The sequence below is a fragment of the Giraffa tippelskirchi genome, chromosome 3, assembly GCF_054371585.1.
Source record: "Giraffa tippelskirchi isolate mGirTip1 chromosome 3, T2T-mGirTip1v1.2.pri, whole genome shotgun sequence".
Classification (NCBI taxonomy): Eukaryota; Metazoa; Chordata; class Mammalia; order Artiodactyla; family Giraffidae; genus Giraffa; species Giraffa tippelskirchi.
In genome coordinates this window covers 121923453-121951393 of record NC_137277.1, presented here as the reverse complement: position 1 = coordinate 121951393, position 27941 = coordinate 121923453, and the positions used below count along the sequence as shown (strand labels likewise).

Genomic DNA, 27941 nt, shown 5'->3' with positions numbered 1-27941 from the left:
AATTAACAACTGGCACAATCACTGATCCCTGGAGTTCACCTGCTAGTTGAAAATGGAAGGAACAAATACAAGCTGACAAAGAACAGTGGTTCTCAAAGTATGTTTTGGGGACCAGTGAGACACTTTCAGAGAGTCTGTGAAGTCAAACCTATTTTTCACAATAATACCTTTAAACACCCATTTTTTCCTGCCTATATTTAGAAGCTTTCCAAAGGCTTTATGATGTGTGCAGAAGCAACAGAATGAATGCTGAGGCAGATATGAAAATCTAATCGTTGCGTATCGAGCTAGATATTACCAAGACTATAGACATGTAACACAATGTTACTCTTGACATTAAAAAATACATTTCATATGTTATTGCTATTTTTATTATTTATATAGGAATACACAGACACATAATCTAATTATATTATTATTTTTAATAAAGTCATAAATATTAAAAATTTTGTCTTAACTTCTAATACTGTATCTAATACTGTAAATGGTGGTAGACATACCTATAAAAATAAAAGGTTGTGGGGTCAATTATTTTTAAAAATGTAAAGAAATACTGAGAGCAAAAAGCTTGAGAACTTTTTATGTAAGAGTAGTTTTTAATGAAGATGAAGCTCAAATTAATTCAGAGGTATCCTTCTTACAAAAGTAGAACATCAAGTTTTCAATGTTTTGTAAACTAAATATACAGAGGAAGCACATTATTTCAAAATTATAGTTTTCACCTCTTCTCCTTCCACTTCAGGCCGAACAGCATCGTCCAGCTGCAGGGGCAGGCGGGGTTCAGCTGAACTGATCACATAAATCTGAAAGTGAGAGATTACCAAAAATATCAAGAAGCACACAAAACCTGTTATCTTTTGCTTAAAAAAATCTACAGTTGACTTAACATGAGAAACACTGTTTGCATACATCCTTAACTGAAACTACTTGCTAAAATCAAACAAGATGGCACATGTTTCTACACCTATAAGATGGGGTTAATAGTTATTTCTTGTCTACATCCCTGTGTTGCTGGAATAGTCAAATGAGATAACATATGTATGAAGACTTTGTAAACTCTAAGGTGCCCACCAGTATCATAAACAAATAATAACTGGAGTTGAGGGGTCTGGCTTAAGGCCTCTTTTTGTCACAGGAAACTTGTCACAGGCAAATTACCTTACCTAGAGCTTCAATATTCTTCTGTAAAATGAGGTTGGTGCTAAGAATCAAATGGAATAAAGAATAAGAAAACACTTTGATCGTTTGAAGGCACCATTAACAAATAAGTTATCATAACTGTTAACAGTATCTGGCCATTTCTACCACCAGGACCAAAGTCAGCTCAACTTTGCTGCACAGCTCCTTCCTTTCCTCATTCATATTCTAAATATCCCTTCACTGCCTTCTTTCATCAAGTGTATCAAGTATATCTCGCTCCCTGCTGCTCTCCTGGTTGGGAGCTGCTGGTGTTAAAATCCCTCAATATTTATTCAAACTAAATGCACATTTTAGTGCTAAAAAGCAGTTAGGTCATAAAGAATGAGACTGGGTTTTTTTAGCCACTTAAATGCATGTTACCCTATTAGTCTTCCCCAACTATTCCTAGAAAATCTGCTAGAGCACAAGAGGAAAACAGACTTTACTTAGTTAATTACAGAAAGGAAATTATATTCTTCCAGTTGGTAAATCATATTTAGCATTCAGCTCAGATACTTCAAGAAAAAGTCTCAGAAGGATACTCCAGTCCTATTCATAGTAAAACAGAACTATTTGTTGCCATCCCCTATAGCCAAATTTTTGTACTTTTCTTTGATTAGTTAACAGAAACTTGATCTCCAATGCAAAGCTGGAGATCTGGACAGCTACCTCTTTCATTTTTCTAACTAGTAGAAAAATCTCCTTCATTAGGTTGTGACCACTTTCATCCCCAGAACTTCACATAGTGCTTGGTACAAAGTATATACTCAGCAACTGCGGGCTGGATAAATAAATGATAAGAGAGTCACTGCTTATTATAAAAGTCTATTTAGTATACAGTGTTTTATGCTTTGTGAGATACTTTATAATTATTTTTCTTAAGGCAAAATTTGTCTGCAAGCACTTTAGGCTTTATATTTAATGTTTATTAAGGTTGAACCAGATCCTAGGTAATTAAAATATTTTAGAAATACATTTACTTGCTCTAGTCACTAGTATCATATTTATTCAAGTATTGAAAAAGATGTTACTTGGAAGATAGGGTTTTTTCCCCCCCTTGGTCAGCATACCTTTAGATCAGTTTGCCTTTTTAGGTTATAGACTTTCTGGTGTGGTTAGTTTGAAGTAAGACTTACAAAAAGAGAACAAGGTAATTTGGCAAGTTAGGTCAGTAAAAAATGCAAGATTTTCTAAGTCTTAAAGAGTTTCATGACAATCAATTTTAATTAAATACAACCTCTACTCCCAAATTAGTGTGTATAGATCACACACACGGGTTAGAGTGGGAAAGGACTACTCCATACGAGAAATTCAATGGAGAGCACTGTGGATACAAACTAGGACACACACACACACACACACACACACACACACACACACACACACACACACACACACAGACACACACACAGACACACACACAGACACACACACACACACACAGACACACAGACACACACACACACACACACACACACGGCTTAGAGTGGGAAAGGACTACTCCATAAGAGAAATTCAATGAAGAGCATTGTGGATACAAACTAGGTCTGGATCTGAGACTCTAGGTTGTAGGTTCAAGAGTGCAGGGTTATTTCAAAAGTACTAAATATATGTGTTGATTTTATATCCTGCAACTATACTATATTCGTTGATTAGCTCTAGTAATTTTCTGGTGGAGTCTTTAGGGTTTTCTATGTAGAGGATCAAGTCATCTGCAAACAGTGAGAGTTTTACTTCTTTTCCAATCTGTATTCCTTTTATTTCTTTTTCTGCTCTGACTGCTGTGGCCAAAACTTCCAAAACTATGTTGAACAGTAGTGGTGAGAATGGGCACGCTTGTCTTGTTCCTGACTTTAGGGGAAATGCTTTCAATTTTTCACCATTGAGGATAATGCTTGCTGTGGGTTTGTCATATATAGCTTTTATTATGTTGAGGTATGTTCCTTCTATTCCTGCTTTTTGGAGGGTTTTTATCATAAATGGGTGTTGAATTTTGTCAAAGGCTTTCTCTGCATCTATTGAAATCAACAAAGCCCAAAGCTGGTTCTTTGGGAAGATAAATAAAATTGACAAATCAGTAGCCAAACTCATCAAGAAACAAAGGGAGAAGAATCAAAATTAGAAATGAAAATGGAGAGATCAAAACAGACAACACAGAAATACAAAGGATCATAAGAGACTATTATCAGCAACTATATGCAAATAAAATGGACAACTTGGAAGAAATGGACAAATTCTTAGAAAAGCACAACTTTCCAAAACTGAACCAGGAAGAAACAGAAAATCTTAACAGACCCATCACAAGCACGGAAATTGAAACTGTAATCAGATATCTTCCAACAAACAAAAGCCCAGGACCAGACGCCTTCACAGCTGAATTCTACCAAAAATTTAGAGAAGAGCTAACACCTATCCTACTCAAACTCTTCCAGAAAATTGCAGAGGAAGGTAAACTTCCAAACTCATTCTATGAGGCCACCATCACCCTAATACCAAAACCTGACAAAGATGCCACAAAAAAAGAAAACTACAGACCAATATCACTGATGAACATAGATTCAAAAATCTTTAACAAAATTCTAGCAAACAGAATCCAACAACATATTAAAAAGATCATACATCATGACCAAGTGGGTTTTATCCCAGGGATACAAGGATTCTTCAATATCTGCAAATCAATCAAAAGTACTAAATATATGTGAATTCACTTATAACATTTTTAGTTTGTATGTCTAAGAAAATAAATGTGGGATAAATCTTATGTGAAAAAGCTATTGCTGGAATCTAAGCCCGATACAGTATTATCTCTTTTGACTTCTCTATACTGTAAAATATCAGAAATACAATGATTATAAGGCAATACAATGATTAATAAGAGTTAGTATAATGAATCAGCCTTCATTCAAAGAAGCTGACAGCAAAATAGGTTCATGATAGTGAATAAAGCTTTTCAGATGTGTTTTATACTTTGCTGTACATGGCTATGGTAGATGTACCATGTTAACAAGCCTGGGCTAGCTTGCAGGATGAGGAGAGTCACAGGGAGAGATGTCCCAGGAACATCAGCGAGCCCAGTTGATATATCACATGGTACAGATCACGCATCCCAGATGCTGACCCTAATTCCCTTAGTGCATAGAATTATGAACAAATAATAAATGTTTGTTGTTTTAAGTCACTAAGTATTGAGGTGGTTTGTTATATGACAAAAACTAGTTGAGTCAATAATCAATTTATAAATCTCAATATTTTATATCAACTCTAATTACAGAGTTGATGTGAATAGTTTTAAGAACTATTCAAATCTATTTCTGGACAAAATTTTATATTTTGGAAAAAATTACCTTTTGAACATGTAACTCTACATCTTGTTGCGTACAGCTTCCAATTTTCTGATTCACTTTTCTCACAATGCCTTCCACATCGACGATGCTCTCTTTGTTGATGCTGTCAAAAGAAAAACATTCCCAACTTTAATCATCTTGTCAGAGGTGTCAGAACTCGTTTGGTGTTTCACCAGTAAAGCTGAATATATTAAATTCTTCTTTAACACAGTAAGCCACTTGAAATAAAACCAATCTCTTTAACCTACTTATAATAAGCTACCATGTAGCACATCTTGTGAAATTTCTTGAAGAGATGATTTTCCAGACCCCATAATTTAGTTACCATTTATAAAATACTCTAGACATAACAGGTAACAGGACCAGCACTGAACTGTGAAAGTCTTTCAGTTATTTATTAAAGAATATCTCCCTACCCACAGTTGAAATTTACTAAGATCAGCATTTCCGAAACACTGGCTTTAATAAATGCAATTACAAGTATGTAATATAAGTACTGCTGCTGCTACTGCTAAGTCGCTTCAGTCGTGTCCAACTCTGTGCGACCCCATAGTCGGCAGCCCACCAGGCTCCGCCGTCCCTGGGATTCTCCAGGCAAGAATACTGGAGTGGATTGCCATTTCCTTCTCCAGTGCATGAAAGGGAAAAGTGAAAGTGAAGTCACTCAGTCGTGTCTGACTCCCAGCCAACCCATGGACTGTAGCCCACCAGGCTCCTCCGTCCATGGGATTCTCCAGGCAAGAGTACTGGGGTGGGGTGCCATTGCCTTCTCCGAAGTACATTAATGTAGAAATACATTAAATAATAGAAGAAGATCAACTGAAAAGATTTCAAGGCAATAAGAGGACATTAGAGTGCTACAATGAAATCTTCATTACCTAAAGTTTCTGAGTACACACTGTCACTGGATTTGTGGCACATACCCTATTGGATTGTGTACTTTCATTTAAGAATGCCTACCTGAAGCTACCTTAATATAAACTATGAGAAAAAAACTGTATCTCCCGAGCAATTTAATTCTATAACAAACTTGAATTTTGAATACCAGACACTCAAAATCAGAGATAACCGATTAGTTTTTGGTCTCTTGTATATAACCAAGAGAAAAAAAGTGGAATCTAAAATGGTGGTTCCCATACAAAATGTATCAGCTCTCCTCTTGTGTATATTCTTTAAAATGGTGGTTCCCATACAAAATGTATCAGCTCTCCTCTTGTGTATATTCTTTTACTGACAGAATGTGTCACTGTACATTTGTGGAAAAGGATAAAATTTAATTTTCAGATCTTGGCGAGTGATGTCAGTATGATGGCAGTTCAACTGGCCAAATGCAAATTCCCATGTAAAACTATTAGTTAAAACTCTCAAGTGGTAACTGAAGCTACAGAAGTGAGTTGAAAAGAGAAGGAAAGAAGAAAAATGCCAAAGTGACAACTGACAGATAGTAGATTTCCTGGGGCAGTGACATAATAGAAAGGGCAAAAATGGATTAGGAAAATCTGTCCTGGACTCCCTGTTTATCTGCTATCATAAGCTCCAGTTAACTTTTGCATTATGGTCTCATGGCTCAAGTATCCCTACACAAAATTCTGCAAGATGGATGACCAGAATCTAAACAAAGCAAAACAACAATAAAAAGATTTAACCTTCATAAGAAAAAGTCTATTCATTTGGATAAGGAACTGGGTCCTTATTAGTTATGGAGTTATCTGACAAGATTCCAGAAATCTAACAACTTATATTACAAACCATTTCAACAAACATTTGGGTTGGAAAAGGATCATATGTTAGGTTAAGTGTTGTGAAGTAAGGCAGAAAAATTTCCAATTCACTTTGCTGCACTACCTAGAATTCTATAATAACTACCTTAAAAAATCAACATACATATATATATATATATATTTCACACTCTTTCTCATAAATCTCCTGCACTAGACCTATCACCTAATATCTATAGCTAAACATCTTGTGTACTGAAGAAACTAAAAAAACTTATTATGGTAAAAGAAGTAGTTGGTGAACTAAGATAAGACTCCTCTGAGATAAGAAGGGATAGAAAGGCTTCAGTTTATTAATAAAAGGGCTTCTAATACTGGCCATCTAGGATCACTGAAATCTTTCCATAATGTGACAGCCACCTACCATTGCTTTATTTGTTCACATGGGTAAACCTGATACCTGAGTATATAATTCAGAGCTTGTGAGAATTCTGTTGCTTATCTTACATGTATCTATGGGACAGGTTCTCTCTTCCTTATTCATCAGTGAATTGCGTCATGGAGTACCCCGACCTGCCCCAACTAGCACCCCACCCTGAGACAGTCTGCTGTGTCCCTGGCTCATTTGGTTCTCTTATCTCACCTCCTTCAACTCCTTAGTAGAAGGCCTTCCACTATCAGGACTTTTTCTTCAAGCCACGTTAAACACATCTACTCTTAAGGACTGAGCACTAAGTGAGTGTCCTTCCAAAAAGAAGATGATTATCCAGGACCTGAAATTAGGACTACCTTTAGTTCATTGATTCAATAGTGTTACGTGCTAAAATATTTGATCATCTAGACTAGAAAACTACCACCATTTAAACATCGTTTCTAGTATTAAAAAACCGACAAAAGAACTTTGAAAAACTAATCTATTTCTAAACTAGGGCCAAAGCTAAACTTCCACTATCACAAATTGGTCTACTGAATAAATGAAAAAGAAGGTAGGATTAACTACATATAGAAGATTCTCATAATAAACTTTTTTGCCCTTCCAATCCTGATATTTGCCTTTATTTCTAGTAGTTATGTGCTAGAAGAGCAGACTTAGACCATGATAAAATAATTCTGTTCTAATATCTCTATGGCCTTATATATCTATCTGTCCCTATTTACTCATGCACATGAATGAATTCAGAAGAATAAACATTAAAACAAAACTAAAAGAAGAGTCAAATTTGTGAAAAAGGGTCAGGCTAAACTTGCTAGTTAAAACTAGTAAAAGCTTATATGAGGGCTTAGAATGGGAAAGACTAGAGATCTCTTCAAGAAAATTAGAGATTCCAAAGGAACATTTCATGCAAAGATGGGCTCAATAAAGGACAGAAATGGTAGGGACCTAACAGAAGCAGAAGATATTAAGAAGAGGTGGCAAGAACACACAGAAGAACTGTACAAAAAAGATCTTCATGACCCAGATAATCATGATGGTGTGATCACTCACCTAGAGCCAGACATCCTGGAATATGAAGTCAAGTGGGCCTTAGGAAGCATCACTATGAACAAAGCTAGTGGAGGTGATGGAATTCCATTTGAGCCATTTCAAATCCTAAAAGATATGCTGTGAAAGTGCTGCACTCAATATGCCATCAAATTTGGAAAACTCAGCAGTGGCCACAGAATTGTAAAAGGTCAGTTTTCATTCCAATCCCTAAGAAAGGCAATGCCAAAGAATGCTCAAACTACCACACAATTGCACTCATCTCACACACTAGCAAAGTAATGCTCAAAATTCTCCAAGCCAGGCTTCAACAATACATGAACCGTGAACTTCCAGATGTTCAAGCTGGTTTTAGAAAAGGCAGAGGAACCAGAGATCAAATTGCCAACATCCAATGGATCATCGAAAAAGCAAGGGTTCCAGGAAAACATCTATTTCTGTTTTATTGACTATGCCAAAGTCTTTGACTGTGTGGATCACAATAAACTGGAAAATTCTGAAAGAGATGGGAACACCAGACCACCTGACCTGCCTCTTAAGAAACCTGTATGCTGGTCAGGAAGCAACAGTTAGAACTGAACATGGAACAACAGACTGGTTCCAAATAGGAAAAGGAGTACGTCAGGCTGTATATTGTCACCCTGCTTATTTAACTTATATGCAGAGTACATCGTGAGAAATGCTGGGCTGGATGAAGAACAAGCTGGAATCAAGAATGCTGGGAGAAATACCAATAACCTCAGATATGCAGATGACACTATCCTTATGGCACAAAGTGAAGAAGAACTAAAGTGCCTCTTGATGAAAGTGAAAGAGGAGAGTGAAAAAGTTGGCTTAAAACTCAACATTCAGAAAACTAAGATCATGGCATCCAGTCCCATCACTTCATGGCAAATAGATGGAGAAACAGTGGAAATAGTGGCAGACTTTATTTTTTTAGGCTCTAAAATCACTGCAGATGGTGACTGTAGCCATGAAATTAAAAGACGCTTGCTCCTTAGAAGAAAAGCTATGACCAACCTAGACAGCATATTAAAAAGCAGACATTACTTTGCCAACACAGGTCTGTCTAGTCAAAGCTGTGGTTTTTCCAGTAGTCATGTACAGATGTGAGAGTTGGACTATAAAGAAAGCTGAGCACCAAAGAATTGATGCTTTTGAACTGTGGTGCTGGAGAAGACTCTTGAGATTCCCTTGGACTGCAAGGAGATCCAACCAGTCCATCTTAAAGGAAATCAGTCCTGAATGTTCACTGGAAGGACTGATGTTGAAGCTGAAACTCCAATACTTGGGCCACCTGATGCGAAGAGCTGACTCGTTTGAAAAGACCATGATGCTGGGAAAGACTGAGGGTGGGAGAAGGGACGACAGAGGATGAAATGGTTGAATGGCATCACCGACTCAGTGGACATGAGTTTGAGTAAACTCTGGGAGTTGGTGATGGACAGGGAGGCCTGGCATGCTGCAGTCCATGGGGTCGCAGAGTCGGACGCGACTGAGAGACTGAACTGAACTGACATGTATTCGTATGTACAGAGTCAATACAAGAGGGACTGGAATACTTGAATAAGTTAACTGCAATATTCCATTTTGTAGACAAATTCTATTTAACACGATTTCATCTGACACTGTGTGTTAAGATGGCTTAATACTATATTGTATATAAACTACAGCCTGACTGCTGCCATAAAGAGATCCTATTAAAGTTTGCTTTACATTTTGAAACTAATATGTCACTGTGTTTTGTACTCTGAAAGAGTGTTATGTCTAACAGGCAACTAAATGCCTTTGGTTTTTATAAAGGATATGGCAGGCGTGAAAGCAAAGGAACTCCTGGGAACTACTTTATTATGGGAGAAATAGATGAAGTAAATTAAATATTTCTTTTCAAGAGCTAAGTCAGCTATTTTTTATTATTACCAACACCTCCCAAAACACACTATCACAGCATTTTTTTAATACTTCTTTCATTTTCCAACTACCCTTCTGCCCTGGAATATAGGGAATCACTCTACAAATAAAATTAGTAGAGCCTTGATATTAGAAATACCCTAATAGGCAGAACAGACTTTATGTCATGCATTAGGAACTGTCAACCATTCAATTTAATTAGTTTACTTCTAACTCCTTTTATCCAGGACCTGAACTTCTAATTTAAACTGTCTTTAGAAAAAAAAAATTGTAAAAATAGCCATTCTTCATATAAACTGTTTTATAAAAATATTTTAGGTGGACTATGGGTAGCTGAGATGGTAAAGAATCCGCCTGCAATGCAGGAGACCTGGGTTCCATCCCTGGGTTGGGAAGTTTCCCTGGAGAAGGGAATGGCAATTCACTCCAGTATTCTTGCCTAAAGAATTCCATAGAGAGAGCCTGGTTGGCTACAGTCCATGGGGTCGCAAAGAGTCAGACACAACTGAGTGGCTAAAATAAGTACATCAAGTTTTGTGGGTTTTTTCAAGTTTTTTTTTAAACAAATGATATATTGTATGAGTAACTCAAACAATTATAGAACACAGCTTGCGGGAAAAAAACAAACAGTATTCAGTTATCTGAAGGAATAAAATCTCATCTTTCCAACATGACTGTCAATACAGTTTGCTATTTAGGGCCTCCCCATCAGCCATAGGAATACCCTCATTATCCACTGTTCTATCAATTGTGATTATAAGTTGTCATGTCTACATTATATGATACTGGGGCTTAACTCTATTGGTAAAGAATCTGCCTGCAATGCAGGAGACCTGGGTTTGATTCCTGGGTTGGGATGATCCCCTGGAGAAGGGAATGGCGGCTACCCACTCCAGCATTCTTGCTTGGGAAATCCCATGGACAGAGGAGCCTGGTGGGTTACAGTCCATGGGGTTGCAAGAGTCAGACTTGACTTAGCGACTAAAACCACATTACATAAGAAGCAACAAACTAAAAAAAAGTCTGTTGGAACGATTAGAAGTAGGCACGACTGTTGTGTTAAGTAACAACTGACTACTGAAGAAAATATATTAAAAAACAAACAAAGACATGAAAGCACCAAACAACATATGTATAACCTTGCATAATAACTGAAGTTTACAATAATGGCCCTGTGTCATTAAGAAAAAGTTAAAAATGAAGAATGTATAAAATAGGCTTCAACGATTCTGTTAAGGACGTCAAAATAGTTCTAGTACTTGAAGGAAGAAGTAAGCTTCATAGTCTAAAATAATGCACTACTGAGTGATGCCTTACTCTTTAATGTTGTGTATCATCACATACACTTTGCAAACCTACAGTGGGTATTATGCACTGCAAAGAGATTTTTAAAAAAGCAGATACACAAAATTTAACTATGAAGCATTAGGATTGTGTACAGCAGAATTTATCCATTCAAGTGAATACTGGCTTCTTCAAATTGACTGCTCAGGGGGAGAAGGGAGGGATTATAAACACATTTCAAAATCAGCACAGCTTAAAACGATCTTAAAACAACTTATCTGGAATTATTTCTTGGTTCTGTCACACCAATCAGTTTTTTGTGGGGGCAAGTCTCATTTATCCCTCTTGTTTACTATCCTTCAGAAATGCTAAAGATCATAATAGAACTCCAGAGGGTAGAGAAGAGACTTTAAGGAAAAAACAACTGAATAGCATTAGAGGTGCAAGGACGTAACACGTTTCAAAAAGGAAAGAATATTTAAATATATAAACTATAGGGTTAACAGCTAGACATTAACTTCATTATAAGCTTATAAAAGATAGCTACAGGGAGTTAATATAACTACTATAGGTTTGAGTAGCTCTCTCCAAACACTTCTGATAATTTGATTTACTCTATCAGTAAAAAAGTGGTAAGTATGTCCCCTAAAATGTAGATATTCTATTTATTTTAAAAAACTATATACATGTAATACTAAATGCAAGTTATTACCTTTAGGCAAATATAAATTTAGGGTGAGATGAATAATTAGTAATAGAAAATCCATACTTTACATAGTTTCCTGATAATTTCTATCTAGCTAGGGGAGTATGGAAATCTTGTCAGATATGACTGGATTATCATTTAAAAAAATACAAATAAATGCTTCACCATGCGGCTGATACAAAGATTTCACACTATCAGTAGAAGTGTCAGCATTAACACTTTGTGCTTTTAAGTTTTATCTTCAATCTACAGAGTCCAGTAGTCATGTATGGATGTGAGAGTTGGATGATAAAGAAAGCTGAGTGCTGAAGAATTGATGCTTTTGAACTGTGGTGTTGGAGAAGATTCTTGAGAGTCCCTTGGACAGCAAGGAGATCAAACCAGTCAATTCTAAAAGAAATCATCTCTGAATATTCATTGGGAGGACTGATGCTGAAGCTGAAACTCCAATACTTTGGCCAACTGATGCGAAGAAATGACTCATTGGAAAAGATCCTGATGCTGGGAAAGATCGAAGGCAGGAGGAGAAGGGGATGACAGAGGATGAGATGGTTGGATGGCATCACTGACTCAATGAACATGAGTGTGAGTAAGCTCTGGGAGCTGGTGACGGACAGGGAAGCCTGGCATGCTGCAGTCCATGGGGTCACAGAGAATCGGACATGACTGAGCAACTGAACTGAACAGAGTGTTGGAAGAAATCATTTTAAGCCACTTGTCTACTGCGTGATGGTCAGTTTATTATCTTAATAAATATAAATAAATATAATCCCCCAAACCATTTAACCAGACTCAGTAAACTGTAATATGCTGAAAGTGAACCAGAGAGCTGGGGTACCACTGTTTGCTCCTCTGTGTTCCTGGAATCCTGTGGTCTTCCTTTAGAGACCTCACATGCTAGGGTGACATGTGTGTGACCTTATGAGGTGCAATCCAAGTGATAGGTCCAGTGTCTATCTATAAACTAACTATTAGAAAAACTTAAATTTTTCCTATCACTCTTAGATAAAAATAGAAAGGAAAGAAAGGATTATTTTCTTTCCTTAAGTGGGTAATTTTGAGCAAATCACGCTTTGGAAGTCACTGGGATAGGACACAAGAATCACAACTGAGAAAAGGCTGTTAGAGCAGGTAGATTTTTTGCAGGTGAAAATGTATTGAATAGCATGTAACTGAGTCAGAGAGATCCTGATCTTGCATATAAATAGTGGAGAAATAGATCTGGTAAAGAAGTACTTCACCCTTTTTTTGTTGCTGGGTCCCACTGTGAGGTGCTGATTCTGGCAAGTCCTTTTGGAGAACAAAAAAAGAATAACCCCCAATTCACAATGCCTCTCACCAGCAAGGGGTGGGGAAATGGTAGGGTTTGCTCTTACAGTTTTAAGTTATTTTTTAAACATTATTTCAAAAATGTATTTTTTATTATAAAAGAATATACTTACTGTTAAAAATTGCAATGTTCAATAATGTGTAAATTTAAAATTTTAGGTTCCCTAACATATACACAATATACAACTCCCTCTTCCTCTAATCACTGCTTTCTATACTTCTCTACATTTTTTCTCATTTACAAAAAACATGTAATGCATCTACAGTAGTTTTGTTCATTTTCTCCGTATTTTTTAAGTTTGAAGAAGCAGTTTTATTTCTGCAGCTTAAATGAAATTGATCTTAATATATATAAATACGTAACATAGTATTATTTCCATGTCACTTTAGCAATTTCCGTTTATGTTCTAGTTCCCATGTGAAGTGCTTTACACATACATCATCTTGCTTAAACCTCACGAAGGCCTACAAGGTAGGTTTATTACCATTTTATAGTTGAAAAAACTGAGAGTGAAAGGTCAAGTAATTAGCTCAAGATCATGCAGCTAGTAAGATCATGTACAGATTACTGCACTAAACAGTTGTTACAGACTCACAAATGAGCCTCCAAATTTAAATACTCCAGAATGCATCATCAGCTCACTTTGAAATAATTCATTCTCATTCTTAGAAGCTTATGAGCTGCCAGATTCCTTTATAGCTTGTGTGAAAGAAAGTGGAAATAACAGGCCCTTCACAAAGAGTTTTCAAAATGCCCAAGAGTCATGTTGCCTTTTCTGGTAAGCTGATGTATCCTGAGGTCCTGCTGTCGCCAGCCTCAACATATATTCATCAGAATCTTTGTATAAAACAACATTAAGTTATTACTTAATAACTTAGAAGAATTAATCCCATAAACTGGGAACTAGTGACACCAGATTTTCGACCTACTTTTAGAGCATTTATATATCAAGGTTTTCAATACAAATTTTGAACTGGACAGGACCAGATATAGAAGTTCTGTTTCTGATCCAATAGACAAGTACCTCATTCCAACAAAGAGGTGTAAACCATCTAAGTACAGCTGTTCAAAGGGCTGCAATCCAGAACAGTGTAACAACTCAGCCTATGTTCATCAACTAATCCACATGATGCTCAAGAGGTACCCAAATGCCCACAGTGTCTGGGCCTCAACTTGGATGATGTATAGAAATACTTCCATCACAGGACCTGTAACATGTCTCTTCATGAAGTTGTTTATTTTTTGTCCTCTTCCCAAATTAAGTTCCTTATGTGATATACAGTGTCACTAAATAACTAAGCCCAGCAGAGTGCCTGGACCAGAGCAGAGGTAAGTTTCCTAAATCAATGAACCTTCTTCTGAGTATTATTTTGCTATTTATAGTTCTAAAAATTAATGTGCAAACTGAAGATTTAGCCTATTAACTAAGTAAAATAGTTATTTTCAGGTGAAAGATCTAGAAAGAAAAGAAAATAATCAAACTTGTAAGTAGCTAGGTGACTCACTAGAGAATGAGAAACATACTTGTGACTCATCAGCTACCAATAAATAACCTAACCACAATGACTAATACAAAGAAAAAGAAAATAAAACATACACATTTTATTACAAATATTACAGCCTGAAAAGACTTGTTTTTTCTCAGAATCCAAACATCTCTATGCTGCTGGTGGGTTACATAAACACAAATAGCAAAATACAATTTTTAACTTTAACATCTGTTCTTTAAATGAACTATAGGCTTCTGCACTAAGTCACTATGATTTTAATTTTAAACTTCAAAAACCTGTGTTTACATTTACTCCAGTTGTTAAAAGCAGTCAATACAAAAAGGCCTACAGGGCTGCCTTTAAAAAAACTTGCCTTTACAAGACTCAATCATAACTAATACAGATTACTCTTTCATTATTTTTAAACGTCACTAAATAAACAGTAGTTTTAAAAAGAAAAAAAGGGATGACTTCTTGCCTCAGTTCTAACACCAGCTACTAAATATCAGGACATTAATGTCAACATAAGATGGGGATCAAGAAACATTGGCCTAGATGGGTATCCCATCTTCCTGCTTCCAGATGAATTTCATTTAAGGATCTCAAACCATTTCAGATACACAATTAAGAACCCGTTCTTAAAGACCTCTAGGGAATGAGATGTGCCAACCTTCCTATGTAACTCATTTAGTTGTTTCATTTCTATATGCATTCAACCATGAGAAAATTGATCCTTCCAACAAAGTGATTAAAATAATGTGTTGAAGAGTCCTGTGACACTTAAATCCAATTAGTGAGTCAACTTTTCGGATTAGTATATTGATGAATTGGATATTCCCAGGAAAGATAATATGGGGAAAACAACTGACCCCATATTGTTCATGTTGCTCTTACGGAAAATACTAAAAAGCTAGAAACTGCTAGTGGTACAATCTAGTCAGTAAGGCAAAAATAAGCACCTAAGATTTAATATCTTAAGTAAATGCAAAGATAGTTATCTACTTAAGATATTAAAAGTGACCTCATAGTTTCCCTTTTAAATGATTAGGAAACCTCAGCTGGAACAATCTGATTTGATATTTTTAATAGTGGAATCCTTGCTTTTTTCCACCTGGTATATGGCCAGAGGGAATAGCATTAAATGTAGGGCCTCATGGAATTAACATATAAATACCATTTTTCTCCCACTATTTTGTGTAGGAGTTCACATGTTTTAAATGTCCAGTATCTCTGCAGTATTCAAGATGGAAACACCTTGAGAATAAATAAACAGTCCTTAGGCACTCCCCTTGTACTAAAGATAATTACAACCATTTAATATAAAAATCTAAGATAGAAAATTAAATAAGGATTAGAAATGGCCTTTTTCTCATGAACATATTTTCTACTACGCTGTTTTCCAAAGCAAAGATTCTAGCAGAATGGTTAGTTGGCTTACTAACTAAAACTGCGAGTCTGCCAAAGTGAATGTTACTAAATAGTCATTTGAATTACCTCATGCTTCACTGACCCTCAAATTTCTATGGCAAAAAAATCTATAAGGATTTTTTCATTTAAATAAGTAACAGAATCCATTAAAATTTATATGTTGCTGCTAATATGTATTTTCAATCACAACAGAAGGTTAATAATATTTTGGGGCTTCCCTGGTAGCTCAAAAGGTAAAGAATCTGCCTGCAATGTGGGAGACCCAAGTTCAATCCCTGGGTTGGGAAGATCCTCTGGAGAAGGGCATGGCAACCTACTCCAGTATTCTTGCCTGGTGAATCCCATGGACAGAGGAGGCTGGCAGGCTATAGTCCATGGAATCGGAAGAGTCAGACATGACTAAGCACCTAACATTAACATACACAATAATATATTCAGCAATGGAACCCACAGAATTCTCCAAATTTTTATTTTCTTAATAGTTATACTCGGAAACAAGGGATAAAGAGGAATGAAATCCTGAAGAGTTCAGTGAAACAATGAAAACAGAAGCAACCTATAAACCTCTGCTTTCATTATAAAGTAGAATATAGTCTCCTAGGCCCAGCTGAGGAATAAAAATCAATTGTTTGGCCATAAATACACAATACACTCTTTAAGCCTGGTGTTAGATTATGGCAACAGTAGCATAGAGGACAGTTAGCAAGGAATTTGCAGGGCAGAAGAAACAAAGAGAACAGTGGATAAGGATGCAGTGAAAGTAGTTCTAGGAACGGAACTGGGGTTGTGTGAGGACAAAAGGGGACAGAAAAAACTGGAAGAAAGTGGGAAGGTTTTCCTCCTCCAGAGTATCTTCCTGACCCAGGGACTGAACCCGCATCTCTTGTGTCTCCTTGCATTGGCAGGTGAATTCTTTATCACTGAGTCACCTGGGAAGCCCACACAGAGAAGAGCTACTGGAGTTTAAAATGAAATTCTAACAGGCAAAATTAAGCCTGTGGCCACACAGTGAGTTATTAAAGTCAAACAATGGCGAAGATGGTGGAGGAAAAGTAAGGAAATTCAAGGCCAACTTTTTCCATATAGTAGTCACTTGAAAACATTTAAAATGAGACAATGACTTGGAATAGGAGGAACAGAATTCTATCAGCCAGAAGAAGAAAATGGTTTCAGTAAAACAATCTATTTCAATCTTTGGCTTTCATGAACTCAAAAGACTGGAACTTCTCTCCAATTTACTCAACATCATCTTAGCAAGTTTAGGAGACACTGTCCAAATCCCTCTCCCCTTGTTCACTGCTAACTGAGCCCCACCCAGCTCAATTTCCACCTTTACCTGGCCAGGTGTCCTAAGGGAAGGTGAGCCCATCCCAGCTCTGGAGAGTGAATTGTGTTTTAGTCCCAGCCCACCCTGGGAATTGATTCCAGAATGATGGTGTTTTTTCCATACAGTTTCTCAAACTAGAAACTTTGAAGCCATTTTCCACTTCTTTCTTTTCCTCACCTCTACACATAAACAGCCAGCAAACAGATAAGATTCTTACATTTGGACCCACTCACTGTGCAAGCATCATTATCTCTTTTAAGAGTATAGTTCTGCTTTAACACTTGTTTTGAAAACATGAATTAATTCTAACCAATTGATGTATTGGGATTTCCCCAGTGGCTCAGTGGTAAAGAATCCTCCTGCAATGCAAGAGACACAGGAATTGCGGGTTCCATTCCTGGGTTGGGAAGATCCCAGAGGAGGAGGAAATGGCAGCCCACTCCATATTCTTGCCTGGAGAATATCATGGACAGAGGAGCCTGGCAGGCTATAGTCCACGGAGGTCACAAAGAGTCAGATGCGTCTGAGTACACACACAATGCACAATTGATATATTAAATATCAATCTGAGAATAATGAGAATTTGTGTTTGCCTATGCCAGATTTCATCAGTGAGAAACACTAGATCAATGCAGAGACTGGACTCAGGTGAACTCAGACAAACAAGAATACATAAAACATTCACACCTCAATCATCTACCTGTGTTAAAAGCCACACTCATTCACATCAGCTAGTCTAACTTTCCTTCTGATTTCAGACAGCCTTTCTTGCACCATTACACAACAATTTACAAGCTGCAACTCTTATGATACCCACTTCCACTCAGAAACAGTGAGTCTTTTTAAAGATAAAGTGAGATATTTATGTAATTCTCAAAAATCAGTATGTATAAAACTATCCTATGGTTTTAAAAAAATTAGGTTCTTTTTATAAAACTGTATCACTGATGTTTTTGACTGTTGTGCTGTATACCTATTTTCTGCACAAATCTTGAGGTTTTTATTGCAAAATTTTGCATAGCACTGTGATTTTTAGGAAAGTATTTATTACAACAACAGAACTGACTGAATAGTAGCACCACTCTACAAAAAGTTAACCCAAAAGGACACCATACCTCAATGTCCAAGATCTCTTCCCTTGCTGACAACAGAGCAATTCTATCAGTACAAGTGTGTTACAAAGGGCCTAATATATTAAGGAACAGCATTAGTTACCCAGCTAAACTCTTTCATTTCCTTCCCGAGTCCAGAATCTTGGTAAAGGATAAATTCTTATTTTAGATTCTGAGTGTGGTTTAATTTCCACATCAGCTCCATGTATCACATAGCTGCTTTGTTGAGTGACTGCGTTTTACTTCTTACAAGAGTGAAAAGACATGTAAAATGCACTGTGTGGCAGTGCTGCTGATGAGAAGTGAAGTGAAGTGAAAGACGCTCAGTTGTGTCTGACTCTTTGCGACCCCATGGACTGTAGCCTGCCAGGCTCCTCTGTCTATGGGATTCTCCAGGCACGAATACTGGCGTGGGTAGCTGTTTCCTTCTCCAGGGGAATATTCCCAACCCAGGGATCGAACCCAGGTCTCCTGCATTGCAGGGGGATTCTTTACCATCTGAGCCACCAGGGAAGCCTGATGATGATGATAAGGAAAAGCCAAAAGACTAAGCAAAAACAGATGTAAATTTGGCTAGGGAGCTTTAGGATTCATATTTATACTTACAGCTATCAAATATTTTTATATTGAAATTATTCAAAACATAACTGTCTTTGCAAACATAAAACTCTCGACCCCCTCTCCCCTACTGTTTTTATTGCATGCTTTTAAACTACTGGGCGATTTCTGCTTTATGAATGGCAACTACTGCTTTATGCTAGAGGAGATAAGCTCATTAGTATTACTGATGGCTAGGAAAACATTTAATTCCTCCTTTGGAACTGTCTTTAGCATCAATTTATGATTCAACACAAAAGTCCTTTTTATTACTTTAGTATCAGCTGTATTTTTTAAAGCCAAAATTATTATTTTTCATCAGTTTTGGTTCTCAATAATTTGGGGACAATAAATAAAAGTCATTATCACCCTCAAGAAATAAAACAGCTATCTACTTCTTGAGGATGTATACCAGAATAAACTGCACACTCCAGAAAAGATATTTTTGAGGCAAAAAAGCAATAGGGCTTCCTTTTCCCAGTTACCAACACATTTCAATGACGTTAAAGTTGTATTCTAAGTGAGCTATATATATTGTGGAGGGCTTTGAACGAGTATCTTGATACAATCTTAGAGAGGCAGGATGACATAGGAGAAGCATGAGCCTAGGGTCAGAGACCTTAATATTTTAAGTATCAAGGCTTTTATCTGTAAAATGCATAGACAAGAGGAAAAAAAAAAGACAAAAGGGTATCTATACCTCACAGTGCTGTTATGAGGCTCAAGGGGAAAAATGCAAGTACTGTACTTTGCAACTTCATACTGAATATACAGTAATAGTCAGCTGTTATTGCTGCTACTGTTACAAGCAAATCTGTTATTTCCCCTGTACATGATATAGGGAAGCTACTGGTGATCACTACATTGAACCTTTACTGGGGGGCACCCCATAAACATAAAAATTCATGGTAGCCACTGGAAAGCTTGGCAAGATTGAGCAAGAGCAATCACCATACTAAATTTTAATTGTAGATTAAGTTTCTTAAATATTAAAAATATTATTTCACATGCAATAAAAGTCCAAGTATATGTGTGTGGGGGAGGGAGCTTTTTTCCATGGCCTTTCATTTAACAAAAATCTATGGCATGCCCATTCATGGATGCCCCTCTCCCCCCGCAAAAAATCTATGGCACCTGTTATAGAGGTCACAGAACAGTATCCCATCATTATTCATATAATCTGCTTAATATACACAAGATAATGATGGAAGGTTAGCAAAATAAGCTTTGTATGAATAGTGATTTTTACCTTTTATTTTACATTGCTGTTAACACCACAGATTTAAACCCTTCAAAAGCCCTTAAGCTTTATTACAATAGATTGTCACAATAAAGGTCTAAAATGTCTAAGAAATCCTACACTATATTGATATATGCTGACTGTTACTTGTTAATAGTATGGATAAAGTTGAGAGCTGAAAGCTAGGTGATGACCTAAATTATAATTTTAGGCAGTCATTATTTCATATTTTTCAAAACAATTCTCACATTATTACTATTTACCCCCTTTACTCCTCCCCTTCAAAATCAATAATGGTGAAAATGATACTATTCTAACTTTTTCTTTCTGCATCTTTATATATTCTAATAGCAACAAAAAATTATTAAAATTTAGACACTTATAGAAACTTGAGTATTAAAGGTTTTCAGCAAAACTGCCAATAAAGTTGTTAGCTTCCTGGTTGCCAGAAATAATTTGTTGAATCTTACTGTACTCAATGAGAAATGTAGTCCATAGACTTACACAGCCACTCACATTCAAATGAATAATTTTTAAATCCTGGGCAAGGTATAATAAAAGATTAGTTGAAAAGAGGACAAAAAGCTATAAAGTTGCTACATGCTAGTTTTTCTAGTAATGTACCAACATAAAATACTTCAGTGATATAAATTCAATAAACAATTCATTGAAGCAAAGAACTCAAAATGCCCAAACATGAGAAACCATATATTTGCCAGTTACATCAAAATAGTATCCCCAAAACATCAATTGTGCATATATTTTTTAAAATAACAAACCACCTTAATAAAAATCTGCAGTCCAATTCTAAGGCAAGCACAAGCTTGGTTTAACTTCCTTCAATTACAGTGAATTAGCACTACATCCAACCTCAGACTTTAGTATTTCTCCGGTAAGCTGAAATAAAGATGTTTAAAGAAGGGTCTTAGTTGTGAAGAATGAAGTAAGACTAACATACAGGTAAACAATTTATGAAGTCATGTGCGTAATTAGTAAGGAGCCAAGTCTCCGGGCTCTCTATTATACTCCATTGTTCACTGGCACTTCAGTTTGGTTTCTACATCATCTTAGTAGTTCTATGATAACTTATTTTGTGAACTCAATTTTCTTCATCAAAACCGAGGAATTTTATGTTCAAAATAAGCTTGGTAAAAATTAAGCACTACTCAATGTGGCATAGATCAGTGATCTCTCTTTACAATATCAGGGACCCGCAGTGAACACTTCATTTTATCATGTTACTTAAATATCTACAAATATAAAATTTGTAGAAATAAATGCCTTACTGTCATAGCCCTTAACTTTAAATCGAAGTGAATTTTTAGTCTGTTTTTTTTGGCTGTTCTGCATGGCCTGTGGGATTATCTTAGTTTTCAGACCAGAGATTGAACCTGGTCCCTCGGCAGTGAAAGTGAGCATTTCTACCTTTGGACTGCTAGGAAACTCCCCCTCAAGGTGAATTTTTAAAGAAAATAAAAGCAAATATTAAAAACCAAAAAATTCAAATTAATAATATCACTTTAAAGTTTGTTAAAAGTAAATTTCTGACATTTGGTTTACTGTATAAAGCTGTAGACTCATGTACAGTTCTGGATTTAATTTTTCTGTATTTTGAATACTAGTAATGTGAAGAATGCTTGTTCACAATTACATAAAACATTAACTTTGAGGTTGGTTCAGGATAATTGGGCCTCATAATTAACCAAAGTACTGCAAAGAGCAATCCAAGAATGACAAGTTATCAGTAGATGACTTTATAAAACCATAGTGTTCCAGTCAAAGTTAATACTGTAGTATGTTAACTGATATCTGAATCAAACAGGTATCTAATCTGATAAATACGAGAACTGAAAACAGAAACATTTTCCCTAGTATGGAAACTATTGTACTATTAGTTTTCTGCTGTACTTCTTAACTGCCAAGTACCACCAAGTAATTTGTTTAGCAGGTCACTTTTCAAACTACAGTGAAATCTTCATTTGTACAGAACATGGATATTGTTGGCTTTAGTTGGCATGAACACAATTTACACAGCAGCTCTCTTCTATAAGTCAGCCTATAAAATGATATTGCATAGTATTTTTTATGTATCTTTAAGATAATTATTTTTTAATTTTTATTTTAAAATAAAAAAAGGAAAAGAGGCCACTGTAGATATGGAGAGACTACCCCATCTGAAGCATATATATTGAGAAGTGGTGGGAAATAACAGGAGGAACTGGGAGGCAGAATTAATATTGGCCATGATTGGAAATAGGAAGCCACTGAACATTTTAGATAAAAATAGCACTTAGAGACTTCTGGAATGCGTGGACTTTTTAAGAAAAGGATTTCGAAGGATGAAGAAAAAAACCAATCCGTCTTTTTCCACAAAAAGTTCTGAAAGTTCTTTAGAATTTACAACTTTACCTGATCTATTATTATTCATGAATAGAGCAGGTAATTTTCAAAGTAAAATTTTTCTGGTCTTGATTTTCTTCTTTTAAAATTGATACTTTGAATATAAGATTGTACTGCTGGCTTTCTGTTAGAAAGGACATGTGCTTTAGACTTGTTACCAAGAAAGATCAGGATTTCCGAACTAACTTAGAAGTATCGCAAAATCACATAAAAAAAGATAAGCTGACTGACATATCAAGAAATCATATTCCTAAGAAAATTATCTTCTCAACCAGCCACAAAAATTAAAAGCTTATCATCTTTCACTATAGAGAGTCATGAGAATTTTCCTTTTTCATAAGGTAGCAAAAGCTATTAACACATTTATTCTTACTCAGGCAAGATACCTTAACATGTAAGTAGTTGCAAAAGTTAAATAATTGCAACTTAAGTACATGTTAAACCTATTGTATAAAATTGGCTCCATTCACTTGAATATACAAAAATCACTGCAGATGGTGATCGCAGCCATGAAATTAAAAGATGCTTATTCCTCGGAAGGAAAGTTATGACCAACCTAGATAGCATATTAAAAAGCAGAGACATTACTTTGTCAACAAAGGTCCGTCTAGTCAAGTCTATGGTTTTTCCAGTGGTCATGTATAGATGTGAGAGTTGGACTATAAAGAAAGCTGAGCTCCAAAGAATTGATGCTTTTGAACTGTGGTGTTGGAGAAGACCCCTGAGAGTCCCTTGGACTGCAAGGAGATCCAACCAGTCCATCCTAAAGGAGATCAGTCCTGGGTGTTCATTGGAAGGACTGATGTTGAAGCTGAAACTCCAATACTTTGGCCACCTGATGCAAAGAGCTGACTCATTTGAAAAGACCCTGATGCTGGGAAAGATTGAGGGCAGGGGACAACAGAGGATGAGATGGTTGGATGGCATCACTGACTCAATGGACATGGGTTTGGGTGAAGTCCGGGAGTTGGTGATGGACAGGGAGGCCTGGCGTGCTGTGGGTCATGGGGTCGCAAAGAGTCAGACACAACTGAGCGACTGAACTGAACTGAACTGAACTTGTATATAACCAATTAAAGGCTTTATAATTTGCAACAGCTCTATTATGAAACCATCTTTTCCCACACATTACTAATTATATAAAATGCAGTTTTTTAAATGGACTAAAAATAGTTACATGTTCTTTTCTGGCTTAAAAAAGGATTCAAGTCTTCCCTAGCAGTCCAGTGGCTAACTCCATGCTCCCAATGCAGGGAGCTTGGGTCCAACTCCTAGTCGAGGAACTAGATTCCACATGCTGCAACTAAAGATCCTGTACACTGCAACTAAGACCTGGTACAGCCAAATAAATAAATTAATTAATTAAAAAAAGGAAAAGAAATCAAAGTCACATCATGATAGTGAAATAGTGCAAGTCTCTCAGTTATGTCTGACTCTTTGTGACCCTATGGACTATAGTGCACCACGCTCCTCTGTCCCTGGAATTCTCCAAGCAAGAGTACTGGAGTGGCTAGCCATTCCCTTGTCCAGGGGATCATCCCAACTGAGGGACTGAACCCAAGTCTACTGCAATGCAGGCAGATTCTTTCCTGACTGAGCTGCCAGGGAAGTCCTGGTTAACAGTCAAACCTGAATTAAGATTAAAATCAGATCTTGAGAATTCCTTGGTGATTCAGTGGTTGGGACTTAGTGCTTTCACTGCCATAGGCCTGATGGGCCCTGGTTCAATCCCTGGTCAGAGAACCAGTACCCCTGTGTTGCAAGCAGCCAAAACAAAAACAAAAGAAAAAAGGTTAAAATCAGGTCTATTGATAGATTGTGACTGAGTTTAATCCAGTTCAGGATTATGAAATCCAGGTTAAATTATCTGAATTCTTCCCTTATTCTAAAAAGAAAAAAAAGGTCACCCATACACTATACCATTTAGATGAAAGCCTTTCTGTAACATTCATTATAAAGGCATTGCTTCCCAGGTGGCTCAGTGGTAAAGAATCTGCCTGCCAATGCAGGAAGATTCAATCCCTGGGCTGGGAAGAGCCCTTGGAAAAGGAAATGGCAACCCCCTCCAGTATTCTTGCCTGGGAAAACCCACAGAGAGAGGAGCCTGGTGGGCTACAGTTCATGGGGTCGCAAAAGAGTTGGACATGACTTAGCAACTAAATGACAAGTAAGGGCATCAGTGAACTAAGTTCTGTGTGCCAGTATGTTTTCCAGCTGGTAAGCTTTGGTTGACATCTGATATGGTCAACTGCTGTCAGTCAATCAAGTTCCAGGAGTTTCTGAGACGATCCAAAAGAAGAAATAACTATTTGTAGACTAATGTGTCTGCCTCTAAAGACATCAAATGAAGTTACTGTTCTCTTGATATCAGAATGACTCTTAAGTGATTAATAACAAATGGGATTTCCAAAAGACTTTCAGACTGCTAATCTTTTAAGAATGTAATACTGAGGTTATAATGCAGTTTAAATAAAAAATATATTTGATATAAAACTGTCAGCTCTATGTATGGCTGAGCCCCTCTGCTGTTCTCCTGAAACATTGTTAATTGGTTATACCCCAGGACAAAACAAAAAGTTAAAAAAAAAACAAAACCCAAACTGTCAGCTTCATATATTAGTTTTGAGAACCAATTTAATATATAAAAGACAGAAGCTGTTAGGGGAAACACTGACTGAAACCACTCACCCTGGCCAGGCACCACTGTAACCATTTGCGTGAGTTATTTTACGGCAGGAGGTCCTGGTAAGGAATACGGAACAAGCCACCGCCAACTAGAAGAATTTGGGAAAAGTCAAAAGGAACACCACAAATCCTACCAACCTCCCAGAATCCTCCTTGCTGGAATTCCTCTTGGCTGAGCAATGCACCCCGAGTCAGAATGATGCACCAGAGACAACCAGGAAACTAATCCCATCACCATGAAACCTGAGACTGACAGCACACACAGAGTGCTCCTCCTGGGTTCCCTTCCCTTCCTGCTCTCCACCCAGGTACCCCTTTCCAATAAAGTCTCTTGCTGTGTCAGCATGTGTGTCTCCTTGGACAATTCATTTCCAAGTGTTACACAAGAGCCCACTCTCAGGCCCTAAAAAGGGTCCCCCTTCCTGTAACAAAGTCCTAAAAGTTGTTTGTCAACTTGAAGCTGACTTTTCCCCAGTATTTTCCAGTATATTAAATATAATTAAGCATATACATCGGTGGTTTTCAGGGGCTCTTACAGAAGCCTCACTGTAGATAGTTTATTTCCAGGAACCAAATTTACTTATGTCCTACTTCATAGGATACAGATTGAACTGAAAAGGCTAGGTGACAAAGGCACCCCCGCAAGCATATACCCTTAAAGACTAGGGATGAAAACAGCAAAATGAATCACCAAAAGATACAGGTTGAAAAGATGAAAGTGATCGTCTCTCAGTAGCAGGGCTGTGAGATAGGGAGGGGTGGAGCTAGTGGTACTAGCAGTACTGATACCTCTGAGCTCATCAGAGGTAAACGGATGTAATTAATGGGCTGGAGTCTTTAAACCAGAGGGCAGGTATTATTATGATACAATCAAACTAAATTTGATAAATAAATGGGTAAACCAAAACCAGTTGCTAAGCAGTCACTATATGTAGACCACTCTGCTGAGGGACTCAGGGAGGGTCAAACATAAATTAAAATATTAAATTAGATCAGTTTTTAGTTTATTTCTAGTTCTAAAATTGACAATTCTATCTGTGTTAACTCATCTTGAAAGTGTATACATATAAAAAGCAGAGATATCCTAACCCTATATCCTGCCCCTTACAAATTGAACAAAACAATAAGCTTCTGCAGGAACCCTGGGCCAGGAAGTAATACTTCTGTGGGGGGAAAAAGCAAGATTTAAAAAACAAAAACCCTTTTGGTGTCCAAGTTAAAAGCTGTGACATGTTAAAGCAATTGTTTTACTTCCTTCAGGATGGAATCATTTGCAAAATTCCACTCTCTTATTTTAAACACTTCTGTTATTCAGTTAGAAAACTTGTTGCTTAATATGCAAATCTTAAACTAGGAAAGGGAGGGAGGAAATGAAGCTCAACAAACACAACAAAATAAAGTTGCTTTGCAATGTTGAGGCTGCCAGGCTTTTTGTTACTCTACTTGAAAGTAAATGTGACTTGTCTGTAGAGAGTGCTGCTTCAGCAGTTCCAAATGAATTTCAAGCTTGTGCTCCATATTTTCTCTTTTGTAAGTTTAATGTATTCAGCAACACTGAACTGACAATTTAAATAACTACATTTTTAAACAAACGAAGCATTGATGTTAATGTATGAAAATGGTCCAAAGCCCTGGGAGTCTTGGTTCCCACCATTGTTTATTCTGACAACAGGATATAATTGCTTACTTACTTGGCAGCAAATTTAACCATCTGCTTGCTTGCATGGTCTCCTACCGCCACAAGAGCCTGGACATTAAACTGCTGCTGTCGTAGGACTAAGAAACACTGCTTTCCTGAAAAAGACAAAAAGTATACAAGTGTATTAAGGACATGCTAGTTTTACAACATGCTAGTTCAGGTTTTACCCAGAAGAAAAATGTTTTCCTATTTAAAAATTGGGTCCAAATTTACTATACTCAATAGGGCCATACACCTGAGTATCTGGCTTTGACAGCCAAAATACTCATACTCAACTGACAGGCTTTGAAGAAACCCAACTTCCTCCTATGCTTTTAAAATGTTATTGAGGATGTAGGCTAATCATCAATTTCAAAAAACATTACTTATCAAGAGAGTTATTTTGTCATTGTATGTACTTACTAAACAAATTTCAAGTAACTTCAGATCACTTTCACCATTCATTCAAAAGCTAGTATATTCTATAGGCAAAGCTACTACACTAACAATCAGAGGAGCCTCAAATGATGCAACCATGAAAGTACTAATACAGTGCTTAGTCACAGGAACACAAATGTTCTTTGCAGGTGGTTCCTTTTATTTCCTTCCAAAGTACATTTTAAAGAGCATTTAGAATAACAGACTAGCTTATCTCATGTTCTATTTTACTCATTGTTTCTTTATGATCTTCCTAATCTTTCATCCTATATAACTGGTCCACTTTTTTTTAACCCCCAATAGTTCACTTTGTCTATAAAAGATCATTCTCTTTATGCCCTAAAACCAGTTTTATTTCTGCATAATTCTGAGCCTCGTGATTCTCTCTTCTTTCATAAGAACTGTCATTCCTTATTAACCTTTTGAAAGATATTCATAATAGATTCAGTCACTATCATTGTGGCAACTCTTTTTTTCCAAAATAGATTCTTTTTACAAGTCTCTGATCACATTTTGGAACACTACTTCCTCATAAAACAAGTTAAATCTTTTCCAGACCACTTTTCTCATCAGATTGTCTTTCAAAACATC

At 36.7% G+C, this 27941-nt stretch overlaps 1 protein-coding gene across 2 annotated transcripts in view; it reads right to left on the bottom strand.

Annotated features, from left to right (window-relative positions):
- Positions 1-27941, bottom strand: part of DARS1 (aspartyl-tRNA synthetase 1) — a 69105-nt gene that overhangs the window by 23580 nt on the left and 17584 nt on the right. Inside the window, exons 4-6 of one of the 2 annotated variants that reach the window (XM_081579100.1) lie at positions 26926-27028; positions 4524-4626; positions 723-803 (exon numbers count right to left, since the gene is read on the bottom strand). In XM_081579100.1, coding sequence (XP_081435226.1) covers positions 723-803; positions 4524-4626; positions 26926-27028 — 287 coding nt within the window. Of the gene's footprint in view, positions 1-722; positions 804-4523; positions 4627-7058; positions 7079-26925; positions 27029-27941 lie in introns of those variants that run through there. The other variant, XM_081579101.1, reaches the window with a different exon arrangement.